The sequence below is a fragment of the Dendrobates tinctorius genome, unplaced genomic scaffold (genome assembly GCF_039654945.1).
Source record: "Dendrobates tinctorius isolate UK_male_01 unplaced genomic scaffold, ASM3965494v1 ptg000250l, whole genome shotgun sequence".
NCBI classification, from domain to species: Eukaryota; Metazoa; Chordata; class Amphibia; order Anura; family Dendrobatidae; genus Dendrobates; species Dendrobates tinctorius.
In genome coordinates this window covers 49,336,249-49,350,079 of record NW_027361917.1, presented here as the reverse complement: position 1 = coordinate 49,350,079, position 13,831 = coordinate 49,336,249, and the positions used below count along the sequence as shown (strand labels likewise).

At 52.3% G+C, this 13,831-nt stretch overlaps 1 protein-coding gene across 3 annotated transcripts in view; it reads right to left on the bottom strand.

Annotated features, from left to right (window-relative positions):
- The window catches only part of STXBP5 (syntaxin binding protein 5), a 492,483-nt gene extending 480,838 nt beyond the window's left edge, over nucleotides 1-11,645 (bottom strand). For all 3 annotated transcript variants that reach the window (XM_073557677.1, XM_073557678.1, XM_073557679.1), the window contains exon 1: nucleotides 10,882-11,645. In XM_073557677.1, coding sequence (XP_073413778.1) covers nucleotides 10,882-11,028 — 147 coding nt within the window. In that variant the 5' untranslated portion in view covers nucleotides 11,029-11,645. The remainder of the gene's footprint in view (nucleotides 1-10,881) is intronic.
- Nucleotides 11,646-13,831: the final 2,186 nt, after the last annotated feature.

Below are 13,831 nucleotides of genomic sequence, written 5' to 3'. Positions count from 1 at the left end.
TGCAGGTCTTTTCCAGAATGTGGAATATCCTTTCCAGGTAGTAATGACGGGCCACAGATGTGTACAGTGATGCTGCACCGGGAAGGAGCCTTTGGTCGGCTGGAATCAGAGAATCAGGTGACTCTGACAGGAACTCCTCTCACTTTGTCTGTCCGAGAAAAACGTCAGGGTTCGCTGTAAACACGGGTTCACGGTGAACTATGCAGTAGACAGAGTAGTGTTTGAGGGGACCAAAGGTGGTGAGTGCCAAGGGGGAGGGATACCACGGGACTTAGTCTATGCCTGGGAGAGGGGCCGGGACTTTGTTTTGTTTGATGACGTTTGGTCGGACGATGGAGATGCTTCGACTGTGGGGCCAGCGGACACTAAGATAGTGACGGCTCCTGACGTAGACAGGTCAGAGGTAGAACTGACCGGAAGGAGAAGGACATCTGCCCAACTTACGGACCTGACGTCTCGTGACATGACGGATGGTGGGCTGGGAGATGAGACGACTGTGAGTAGCTCGGTCAGTGAACCAACACTACAGTGCCCCTTCTGGCTGGATGGAGAACGGGTGATGGGATTGTTAGACCCTGGGAGTCCGGTATCTGTGCTAAAAACCACTCCTGGACGTTCTGTGTCGCCTGGGACGGTGACGAGAGTGAATGGCTTTGGTGGGGACGATAAAGAACTTTTGACAGCATACCTCTACATTGACACAACTGAGAGTTCCACGTACCATGTAGTGACAGTAGACCCAGACTTACAGTATACTATGGTAATAGGGCGGGACTTAGAAGCCCTGTGGGACTGGTGGACAAAAGGAGAAGTGTCTGTTGATATAATGTGTATGGGAGGTAATGGTATGAAAAGTCCGCCTCCTAAAGTTGACAGGCCTAAGTTAAACATGACCAGAGAGAACAGTGCGTCGGCCCCACTTACAGACATGATGTCACCTGACGGGTACCAGAGAGAGACTGATAGTGGTGTGGTAATTAAAAAGAGTGGACCTGACACCCGAACAGAGAGCAACATGAACATTTCCCATGCGGTGGGGTGTGACACAGGTACCAGGCGTGACTGTAATATGTTATTGCCAGTAGCAACCACTAGGGCTGAAGACAGTGTTTGTCAGACAGAAGCACGAATCCAGTGTAATGACAGTTTGCACCAGGTAGAAGCGCACCTACGAGACTTGGAGCAAGGGCGCGAAGAGATGTGTCAGCAGCTGGCGAGGGAGTGTCTGAAGGTGGCGAGTCTGGAAGTCGCCAACTCCGCGCAGGTGGAGCGGTTGCACCACCTAGAGTCCGAGCTCTTGGCAGGCAAAGCACTGAGACAAGTGACTGAGCACAGAGTGGATGAGCTGGAGAAGGAAGTCTCTGAGCTCAGAGGTCACCTGTCAGCGTGTAAAACCATGAACAAGACCCTGTTGGAAGATATGGAGGTGCTCAGAGAGGCCCAAGAGAAGTATCAACAGGAGATTCTCAGGAGAGAGGATGAGCGTCGCTACCTGGCAGAAGAGCGAGATAAAGTTCTGCAAGAACTCAGTGGAGTAGGAAAAGGTCTTCTACGGGAGAAGTGGATGGGCGAAGACGTACAGCAGCCGTGCCCGCCTGATAGCAAGGCAGAACTGCCAAAGCCCATCTTGGAAAAGGGTCCTGAAGACTGTAAATCTCAGGAAGATGGTGAGCCAAGGGCTGCACAAGACAGTCATCCAATCGTGACAGATATCTTGAGGGAAGTGTCCGTAGGGAACCCAGAGCCATCTGTTCAGGGTGAGAGCAAGTCCACGACCTTCAAGGTTGTAATTGATGTACCAGAAGACATGCAGGAAGCCTGTGCTGAGGAAGGTGTGCATGAGGCCTTTAGGAAGGCTATAGAAGCATGTAGTGTGATCTGGGCACCAGAGACGAAGCAGCTGGTCATACTGTCATCTAAGGAAGTCACAAGGAAGCGGGTTACTATCCTGAGGGATATGCATCTACAATGCCTCCGCACAAGGCAGATGATCCTGTTGGAAAAAAAAGAAGCCGCTCGATGTCTAGAGTGTGCGAGGAAAGTTCAAAGTCAGCAGGGCATTGCAGAAGACATTATTCAAGTGCCCGGAGGTCTGGTGAGGAAAGTCATCGGAAGGTTTGGGAAAGTGATGCAGGACATGGTGAACAGGTCTGGCGTGATGAGAGTGAGGATTCCGGCTAATGACGAAACCCAGGACAAGGGTGAAGATGGGATGGTTCCATTCCTCGTTGTCGGGTCCATGGAGAGCCTTGGGAATATCCGGATGCTCCTGGAGTATCGCGTGTCATACCTGAAAGAAGTAGAGCAGCTAAGACTTGAGAGGAAGCAGATCAGTAGAGAGCTGGAGGAAATGGAAAGAAGATGGCCGCCTCCTTCAACTCGCGGTATAGAAAGGCAAAGAGGTTCACTTAAGACTGGAAGTCCTAAAGATGGAGATAAGAGAGTACATAGAGATAAATGGAAGGGCTGCTCTCGGGACTTTATAGACCTTAGGAGAAATGGCCAGCAGAGAGAGGACAGTAGGTGGCCTGATGGAAGAGGAAGTAGTGATGCCTCAGTTAGCTCAGAGCTGAGTGACCTAGGCAGGAGACCCTGTAGAAGACGTGGTGACAAAGAGTCAGTCCAGACAAGAGGTATGGGGGCAAGGGAGTCGCAACACCATACTGACCGCCGGGGATGCGGGTGGTCTGACGTGGGCCCATCTTTATCAAAGAACAAGACAATGTCGGATAAGGGATGCCTACTGAAGAGTTCACTAGCAGGGCCTGACTTTGATAGACGATTTGACTGGCAGAGACGACCGAGAAGGATCTCTGGTCGAGTAATAGAAAGTGCCAAGCCCCACGGCTTTAGGCAGAGGAGGGGGATATGTGGTGTGACAGGTGAACGCGTGGTTAATGGGAGATATGTCACATGGAGGGATGCTCCCTGCGATGCAACCCGGAGTATTTTGCCTATAGTGTACATGAGCACTAAAGATGTCATTTAGTGCACTGGGTGCGGAATGTACTCCGTTTTGCCTGAAGATATGTGTTTGTTCAGGACATGTGGTGAAGTCCTGACCATGTGACCAGCTCATGTGATCCATACCTCACCTATGGGTGTGGTTACAGGGCTATGTAATTAAGGTGTTTGGCACATGTGAGAGAGACTGTGAGGAAGTCTGGCAGAGTGTGGACAGACTTCCATGTGTCCAGGTGCGACACTACAGAGAGTGGTCTGTGTTCCAAGGAAGGCGAAGCCTTCCTGTGTCTGCGGCTGCAGATAGAGCGCTGCTCTGGACATTGCCCTGACCTGTGTGCACAGGACCTGAGGGAACACAGCCCAGCTAAGGACTGTTTATGTGCTGTCTCTGGTTTATGGAGTAATAAACCCTGTGAAATTTTAAAGGAACGTGCCTCATGTTTGACTCCCGCCGCACCTAAGCGAGTCCGAATCCTTACTATATATATATATATATATATATATATATATATATATATATATATATATATACACACACATACACCAACTTCTTCTGTACCTGAAATCTACAGAGAAACCATCCACTCAAAAGCCACAGCAGAGCGGCCTCTTCACCCGGCCTCCATCCTATAAATGGCACAAAACGTCGGCATTAAAGTATAAAGAGGTTCCCAGCAGACCTGAAATACAGCGGATGCTCCACCACTTCTACAACTACGAGTACCAGCCTAACCCAAAGGGAGTGAGTCAAGCTGCAAAAGACCTCAACAATATATTCTATGCAATGGCCAGACTGTCCGACCTTAAAAAAGTCAACTACAAGAGACCAAAAGAAAAACAGATCAATGGATGGTTTGACAGAGAATGTAAAGCCGTACGGAAGACCCTGAGAACAGCCTCAAACAAGAAACACAGAGACCCCAACCACCCGGGTCTGAGGGAAACCTATGAAACCATACAAAGGCAGTACAAAACCATCCTCAGGAGGAAGAAGCAGAGTTACATCTCCACCAAACTTAACCAACTCCAAGACGCCCTCCAAGACAACTCCTTCTGGGAACTATGGAACCACATGGGCACAAAAGACAAGAAAAACAACATCCATATCCAAAATGGCAACATCTGGCTCCAGTACTTCAGAGACCTCTATAAAGACATTCCAAAGGAAGAACTAAGCCAAGAACAGGAAAACATAATGGCAAAACTAAAAGCAATGGAGGAAAAAGTAAAAAATTTCCAAAACCCCGTGGATGCACCTATTACATTACAGGAAGTAGCAGAGAGAATCTCTTCCATAAGATGTAGAAAAGCCGGTGGCCTGGATGGAATCCTACCAGAAATGCTGAAGTACAGCCCACCAGAAATACAGGCCGCAATGGTTAAACTCTTCAATATTGTGCTAAGTGCCGGCTACTTCCCTCCTACCTGGAATCAAGGCCTCATCACACCCATCCACAAGAATGGGGACAGGTATGACCCAGCCAACTACAGAGGAATATGTGTCAGCAGCAACCTGGGAAAACTGTTCAACAGCATCCTGAACAAGAGGATCCCCAGTTTCCTCACCGAGCACAACGTCCTCAGCAAGAGCCAAGCAGGGTTCATGCCAAACCACCGCACTACTGACCACATCTACACCCTGCACAGCCTCATTCAGAGCCACGTCCACAATACAAAGAACGGGAAGATATACGCCTGTTTCGTGGACTTTAAAAAGGCCTTTGATTCGGTGTGGCACCCAGGCTTATTCCTGAAACTGCTGGAGAGCGGAATAGGAGGAAAGACCTATGAGGTTATCAAAAGCTCCTACACCGAGAACCTCTGCAGTGTGAGTGTGAACGGCAGAAGAACGGCTTATTTCCAGCAGAGCCGGGGAGTCAGACAAGGCTGCAGCCTAAGCCCAACGCTCTTCAACATTTACATCAATGAGCTGGCTACCGCTCTGGAATCTTCCACAGCACCAGGTCTCACCCTCCACGACGTGCAGGTGAAATTCCTGCTGTATGCAGATGACTTGCTGCTTCTGTCACCAACCGAGAAAGGCCTCCAAGACAACCTGAAAATCTTAGAGAAATTCAGCTCCACCTGGGCTCTACCGGTCAACCTAAAGAAAACCAACATCATGGTGTTCCAGAAGAGAAAGAAAATCAGACCAGCACCCTTCATTTATCCTCAACAACTGCGCCCTTACAGGAACGGACAAATATACATATCTGGGCCTAGAGATTCACCGATCAGGGAGCTTCAAACAAGCCATAGAGACCCTGAAAGACAAGGCATGCAAAACCTTCTATGCCATCCGAAGGAAACTCTACCATCTAAAGCCACCAGTGAGGGTCTGGTTAAAAATCTTCGATTCTATCATCGCCCCAATCCTCCTGTATGGCAGCGAAGTCTGGGGTCCTCACACCTACCCAGACTGGTCAAGGTGGGATTCAAGCCCAACAGAAATATTCCACCTGGAATTCTGCAAGCACCTTCTCCAAGTCCATCGGAGCACCTCCAACAGTGCTTGCCGGGCCGAGCTGGGCAGATTCCCTCTACACCTAACGGTTCTAAAGAGGGCACTGTCATTCCGGGCTCACCTACGTAGGAGCAATCCAAGCTCCCATCACCATAAAGCCCTGACACATGTAGGGGAAACAGAAAAACCAGGACCCTCGGAACAGTTCACCCAAACCCAACCTGACCAGAAAACCAATCACAACAACCTGACAAAAGCCGGAATCAGGAAGATGGTAGACGAAGGCCAGGAGAGGTACGTAAGTGACTGGAAGAACGACATCATCAGCTCACAGAAACTGACCATGTACCAGAGTCTACAGAGAGACTACAGACTGGCTCCATACCTGGAGAAACTCCAGGACCCCAAAGACCGCAAGATCCTGAGCCGGTATAGACTCAGTGCCCACAGTCTGACCATCGAATCCGGCCGACACAGGCAGAGCTACAAGCCCAGGGAGGAAAGACTGTGCCAACACTGTGACCAGGAGGCCCTGGAGGATGAGACCCACTTCCTGCTACACTGCTCCAAGTACTCAGCAGTGAGGGACACTCACATCTCTTCCCGGATTTCACCACCATGAAGGAGGAAGAGAAAACATACATCCTGCTGGGGGAAGAAGAGAGAGCAGTGGAGATAGCAGCGCAATATGTGAACAAATGCCATAGACTGCGAGAAAGAGAACTCTGACATGCCATGGACTTCTATGGCACCCACCCTGGATATGCCCCAATCCCCCATCCACCTTCCCTATGCCATGGACTTCTATAGCCTCATCCTGGATCTGCCCCCATGCCGCCATCCACCTTCCCTATGCCATGGACTTCTATAGCCCCAACCTGGATCTGCCCCATCCACCTTTCCTACAGCCCCTTCCCAACATCCCTACAGTCCCTATCCCTATTCCCTTCTGTACACCTGCTTTGGCAAAACTAATGTGTATTTAGTCCTGCCAATAAAGCTTCTTTGAATCTTGAATCTATACATACACACACACCGTGCACACCCTCATGATATATATATACATACACACACACCGTGCACACCCTCATGAGAGAATATATATATATATATATATATATACACACACACACACACACACACACATACCCTCATGATATATATATATATATATATATATATATATATATATATATATATATATATATATATATATATATATATATATATATATATATATACACACTCACTGGCCACTTTATTAGGTACACCTGTCCAACTGTGTGTTAAGACTTAATTTCTAATCAGCCAATCACATGGCGGCAACTCAGTGCATTTAGGCATGTAGACATAGTCAAGACAATCTCCTGCAGTTCAAACCGAGCATCAGTATGGGGAAGAAAGGTGATTTGAGTGCCTTTGAACGTGGCATGATTGTTGGTGCCAGAAGGGCTGGTCTGAGAATTTCAGAAACTGCTGATCTACTGGGATTTTCACGCACAACCATCTCTAGGGTTTACAGAGAATGGTCCGAAAAAGAAAAAAAATCCAGTGAGCGGCAGTTCTGTGGCCGGAAATGCCATGTTGATGCCAGAGGTCAGAGGAGAATGGGCAGACTGGTTCGAGCTGATAGAAAGGCAACAGTGACTCAAATTGCCACCCGTTACAACCAAGGTAGGCAGAAGAGCATCTCTGAACGCACAGTGCGTCGAACTTTGAGGCAGATGGGCTACAGCAGCAGAAGACCACACTGGGTACCACTCCTCTCAGCTAAGAACAGGAAACTGAGGCTACAATTTGCACAAGCTCATCGAAATTGGACAGTAGAAGATTGGAAAAACGTTGCCTGGTCTGATGAGTCTCGATTTCTGCTGCGACATTCGGATGGTAGGGTCAGAATTTGGCGTAAACAACATGAAAGCATGGATCCATCCTGCCTTGTATCAACGGTTCAGGCTGGTGGTGGTGGTGTCATGGTGTGGGGAATTTTTTCTGGGCACTCTTTGGGCCCCTTGGTACCAATTGAGCATCGTTGCAACGCCACAGCCTACCTGAGTATTGTTGCTGACCATGTCCATCCCTTTATGACCACAATGTACCCAACATCTGATGGCTACTTTCAGCAGGATAATGCGCCATGTCATAAAGCTCGAATCATCTCAGATTGGTTTCTTGAACATGACAATGAGTTTACTGTACTCAAATGGCCTCCTCAGTCACCAGATCTCAATCCAATAGAGCATCTTTGGGATGTGGTGGAACGGGAGATTCGCATCAGGGATGTGCAGCCGACAAATCTGCTCAAACTGTGTGATGCCATCATGTCAATATGGTCCAAAATCTCTGAGGAATGCTTCCAGCACCTTGTTGAATCTCTGCAACGAAGAATTGAGGCAGTTCTGAAGGCAAAAGGGGGTCCAACCCCTTACTAGCATGGTGTACCTAATAAAGTGGCCAGTGAGTGTATATATATATATAATGAGGGAGTGCAGTGTGTGTGTGTATGTGTATATATATATATCTATCATGAGGGAGTGCAGTGTGTATATATATATATATATATATACACTCACTGGCCACTTTATTAGGTACACCATGCTAGTAACGGGTTGGACCCCCTTTTGCCTTCAGAACTGCCTCAATTCTTCGTGGCAGAGATTCAACAAGGTGCTGGAAGCATTCCTCAGAGATTTTGGACCATATTGACATGATGGCATCACACAGTTGGCGCAGATTTGTCGGCTGCACATCCCTGATGCGAATCTCCCGTTCCACCACATCCCAAAGATGCTCTATTGGATTGAGATCTGGTGACTGAGGAGGCCATTTGAGTACAGTGAACTCATTGTCATGTTCAAGAAACCAATCTGAGATGATTCGAGCTTTATGACATGGCGCATTATCCTGCTGAAAGTAGCCATCAGATGTTGGGTACATTGTGGTCATAAAGGGATGGACATGGTCAGCAACAATACTCAGGTAGGCTGTGGCGTTGCAACGATGCTCAATTGGTACCAAGGGGCCCAAAGAGTGCCAAGAAAAAATTCCCCACACCATGACACCACCACCACCAGCCTGAACCGTTGATACAAGGCTGGATGGATCCATGCTTTCATGTTGTTTACGCCAAATTCTGACCCTACCATCCGAATGTCGCAGCAGAAATCGAGACTCATCAGACCAGGCAACGTTTTTCCAATCTTCTACTGTCCAATTTCGATGAGCTTGTGCAAATTGTAGCCTCAGTTTCCTGTTCTTAGCTGAGAGGAGTGGTACCCAGTGTGGTCTTCTGCTGCTGTAGCCCATCTGCCTCAAAGTTCGACGCACTGTGCGTTCAGAGATGCTCTTCTGCCTACCTTGGTTGTAACGGGTGGCAATTTGAGTCACTGTTGCCTTTCTATCAGCTCGAACCAGTATGCCCATTCTCCTCTGACCTCTGGCATCAACAAGGCATTTCCGCCCACAGAACTGCCGCTCACTGGATTTTTTTTCTTTTTCGGACCATTCTCTGTAAACCCTAGAGATGGTTGTGCGTGAAAATCCCAGTAGATCAGCAGTTTCTGAAATACTCAGACCAGCCCTTCTGGCACCAACAATCATGCCACGTTCAAAGGCACTCAAATCACCTTTCTTCCCCATACTGATGCTCGGTTTGAACTGCAGGAGATTGTCTTGACCATGTCTACATGCCTAAATGCACTGAGTTGCCGCCATGTGATTGGCTGATTAGAAATTAAGTCTTAACACACAGTTGAACAGGTGTACCTAATAAAGTGGCCAGTGAGTGTATATACATACACACACACGCACACACACACACTGCACTCCCTCATGATATATATATACACACACACACACACATACACTGCACTCCCTCATGATATATATATACACACACACATACACTGCACTCCCTCATGATATATATACATACACACACCGTGCACACCCTCATGATATATATATATATATATATATATATATATATATATATATATATATACATACACACACACCGTGCACACCCTCATTATATATATATATATTACACACACACACACATATATACACACACCGTGCACACCCGCATGATATATATATATATATACACACACACACACCGTGCACACCCGCATGATATATAGATATATCTACACACAATTACGCTGCATCCTCATCCAGGGGCTGACAGCCAATGAGGCCCCTGTGCAGGAATATTTGGGCCTTTGCAATCCAATAGATTATCATAACGCACCTCTTTGTGTGGTAGAGGCCCCTTTACCTTTCAGGCCCCTTTACGACTGCACAGTTTGCACTAATGATATGTCCGCCCCCAAAAGTATACCGTGAGCTTCACAATAGTATACACACACACTGATGTGGGGGCCACAATACATGGGTTGGCTATCAGGCTGTGGGCCGTCTGGGGAGCAATGTGGGGGCCCTCATGACTTAGTACCCCGAGGTGGGGGCAGGAGCAGCTCCTGAGTGGGCACAAGTGGGGGGACGGCCCAATGGGCACCTAGAGATGGGGGGGGGACCTGACTGGGCACCCTAAGGTGAGGGAAGGGCTCAATGAGCACCCAGTGGCGGGGGCATCCTGACTGGGCACCCCAAGGTGAGGGCAGCTTCCTGACTGGGCACTCAGAGGTGAGGGCAGGGGGCCAGCTTTCTGACTCGGCACCCAGCAGTGGTGGGCATCCTGACTGGGCACCCAGAGGTGAGGGCAGGGGGGCAGCTTCCTGACTGGGCACCCAGAGGTGAGGGCAGGGGGGCAGCTTCCTGACTGGGCACCCAGAGGTGAGGGCAGGGGGGCAGCTTCCTGACTGGGCACCCAGAGGTGAGGGCAGGGGGGCAGCTTCCTGACTGGGCACCCAGAGGTGAGGGCAGCTTCCTGACTGGGCACCCAGAGGTGAGGGCAAGGGGGGGGGAACTTCCTGACTGGGCACCCACAGGTGGGGGCAGCTTCCTGACTGGGCACCCCAAGGTGAGGGCAGGGGGGCAGCTTCCTGACTGGGCACCCCAAGGTGAGGGCAGGGGGGCAGCTTCCTGACTGGGCACCCACAGGTGGGGGCAGCTTCCTGACTGGGAACCCAGAGGTGAGGGCAGGGGGGCAGCTTCCTGATTGAGAACCCACAGGTGGGGGCAGCTTCCTGACTGGGCACCCAGAGGTGAGGGCAGGGGGGCAGCTTCCTGACTGAGAACCCACAGGTGGGGGCAGCTTCCTGACTGGGCACCCCGAGGTGGTGGTGGGCATCCTGACTGGGCACCCCGGAGGAAGGAAGGTGGGGGGGGGGGCACGGCTCAATGGGCACCCAGTTGTTGGGGGCCTCCTGACTGGGCACCCCGAGGATGATGATGGAGGACGGTGCAGTGGTGGCTGCTGTGACACGGGGAGGGCCTCCTGCAGTTGAGACCCATTTACTGCTGGCATTGTCATCATCACTATTCACCTTGCAGAGCTGGAAGTGCTCGGACTGGAGCGTCTCCTGGATGTCCACCTCCCTGGTCCCGGGCTGGGATGAAGCAGCGGATGACGAGGAGGAGGACGCGGCCGTCAGCCCGTCCAGCACCTTCCTGAATTCCTTAAATTTCCACATGGTCACCGCTTCCCTTCTCTGCCTCTGGTTCCAGCACCTCCTCCTCCTCCAGATCCCTCTCTCCGCTCACCCCCCACCTTTCCTCCTCCTCCCTTCTTCCTCGGCTCGGTGTGCTGCTGTGGCTGATGGGCGCCCCACACACAGGAGGGTCCTGGCCCTGGGGCTGCAGGTGCTGTGTGTGACGGGGAGGAGGGGGCTGCTCCTGATGGTTATCGGCCTCTCCAGACGACACAACCCCTGAGCGAGCCGGACACCGGGAGCCTGGCGGGAAGAGGAGAGAATCCACTGGTGCCGGTCATGTAGAGATCCCGGGGAGTGGGCAGAGGTGCCAGCCTCGGTGCTTGTGTACGAGGATCCCTGTCTCCTGCCTGTGCTGCACTGGAAGTGACAGCCGCTGCCGCCAGCAGCTCTTCCCGCCCCTTCCTTCCTCTCTTCTCCGGCTACTCCCCTCCCCTTCCCTCACGGTCACATTTTCCTGTTTGTCAGCGCTGCTGCCTCCATATTAGCGCCAGTCCCCGCTGTCCTCCGTTGTAATTACGCGCTGCTCCAGCAAGATGCCGGCGGTGATTGCTGCAGCTCCGCGTCCCCGATGTGAGCTGCACCTGCCTCCTGTGCACCCGCCCTCCTGTCAGTTCCGAGCGCGCCCCCTCCGACTCCCCACCCACTCCTGCCATGTCCACTCCGTCACCTGCGGCTCCTGCGCTCCTCCCCCGTCTCCCAGACCCACAGCCCTGCTCCGTGTCCGTGTAGTAATACAGCCCTGCTCCGTGTGGTGCCACAGCCCTGCTCCGTGTGGTGCCACAGCCCTGCTCCGTGTAGTAATACAGCCCTGCTCCGTGTCCGTGTGGTGCCACAGCCCTGCTCCGTGTAGTAATACAGCCCTTCTCCGTGTGGTGCCACAGCCCTGCTCCGTGTGGTGCCACAGCCCTGCTCCGTGTGGTGCCACAGCCCTGCTCCGTGTGGTGCCACAGCCCTGCTCCGTGTAGTAATACAGCCCTGCTCCGTGTAGTAATACAGCCCTGCTCCGTGTGGTGCCACAGCCCTGCTCCGTGTAGTAATACAGCCCTGCTCCATGTGGTGCCACAGCCCTGCTCCGTGTAGTGCCACAGCCCTGCTCCGTGTGGTGCCACAGCCCTGCTCCGTGTAGTGCCACAGCCCTGCTCTGTGTAGTAATACAGCCCTGCTCCGTGTAGTGCCTCAGCCTTGCTCCTTGTAGTAATACAGCCCTGCTCCTTGTAGTAATACAGCCCTGCTCCGTGTAGTGCCACAGCCCTGCTCCGTGTAGTGCCACAGCCCTGCTCCGTGTAGTGCCACAGCCTTGCTCCATGTAGTAATACAGCCCTGCTCCGTGTAGTGCCACAGCCTTGCTCCGTGTGGTGCCACAGCGTTGCTCCGTGTAGTGCCACAGCCTTGCTCTGTGTAGTGCCACAGCCTTGCTCCGTGTAGTGCCACAGCCCTGCTCCGTGTAGTGCCACAGCCCTGCTCCGTGTAGTGCCACAGCCCTGCTCCGTGTAGTGCCACAGCCCTGCTCCGTGTAGTGCCACAGCCCTGCTCCTTGTAGTGCCACAGCCCTGCTCCGTGTAGTGCCACAGCCCTGCTCCGTGTAGTGCCACAGCCCTGCTCCGTGTAGTGCCACAGCCCTGCTCCGTGTAGTGCCACAGCTCTTCTCCGTGTAGTAACACAGGCCTGCTCCGTGTAGTGCCACAGCTCTGCTCCGTGTAGTGCCACAGCTCTGCTCCGTGTAGTGCCACAGCTCTGCTCCGTGTAGTAATACAGCCCTGCTCCGTGTAGTAATACAGCCCTGCTCCGTGTGGTGCCACAGCCCTGCTCCGTGTAGTGCCACAGCCCTGCTCCGTGTGGTGCCACAGCCCTGCTCCGTGTAGTAATACAGCCCTGCTCCATGTGGGGCCACAGCCTTGCTCCGTGTAGTAATACAGCCCTGCTCCGTGTGGTGCCACAGCCCTGCTCCGTGTAGTAATACAGCCCTGCTCCGTGTCCGTGTGGTGCCACAGCCCTGCTCTGTGTAGTAATACAGCCCTGCTCCGTGTAATACAGCCCTGCTCCGTGTGGTGCCACAGCCCTGCTCCGTGTAGTAATACAGCCCTGCTCCGTGTGGTGCCACAGCCCTGCTCCGTGTGGTGCCACAGCCCTGCTCCGTGTGGTGCCACAGCCCTGCTCCGTGTGGTGCCACAGCCCTGCTCCGTGTAGTAATACAGCCCTGCTCCGTGTGGTGCCACAGCCCTGCTCCGTGTAGTAATACAGCCCTGCTCCGTGTGGTGCCACAGCCCTGCTCCGTGTAGTAATACAGCCCTGCTCTGTGTCCGTGTGGTGCCACAGCCCTGCTCCATGTGGTGCCACAGCCCTGCTCCGTGTAGTGCCACAGCCCTGCTCCGTGTGGTGCCACAGCCCTGCTCCGTGTAGTGCCACAGCCCTGCTCTGTGTAGTAATACAGCCCTGCTCCGTGTAGTGCCTCAGCCTTGCTCCTTGTAGTAATACAGCCCTGCTCCTTGTAGTAATACAGCCCTGCTCCGTGTAGTGCCACAGCCCTGCTCCGTGTAGTGCCACAGCCCTGCTCCGTGTAGTGCCACAGCCTTGCTCCATGTAGTAATACAGCCCTGCTCCGTGTAGTGCCACAGCCTTGCTCCGTGTGGTGCCACAGCGTTGCTCCGTGTAGTGCCACAGCCTTGCTCTGTGTAGTGCCACAGCCTTGCTCCGTGTAGTGCCACAGCCCTGCTCCGTGTAGTGCCACAGCCCTGCTCCGTGTAGTGCCACAGCCCTGCTCCGTGTAGTGCCACAGCCCTGC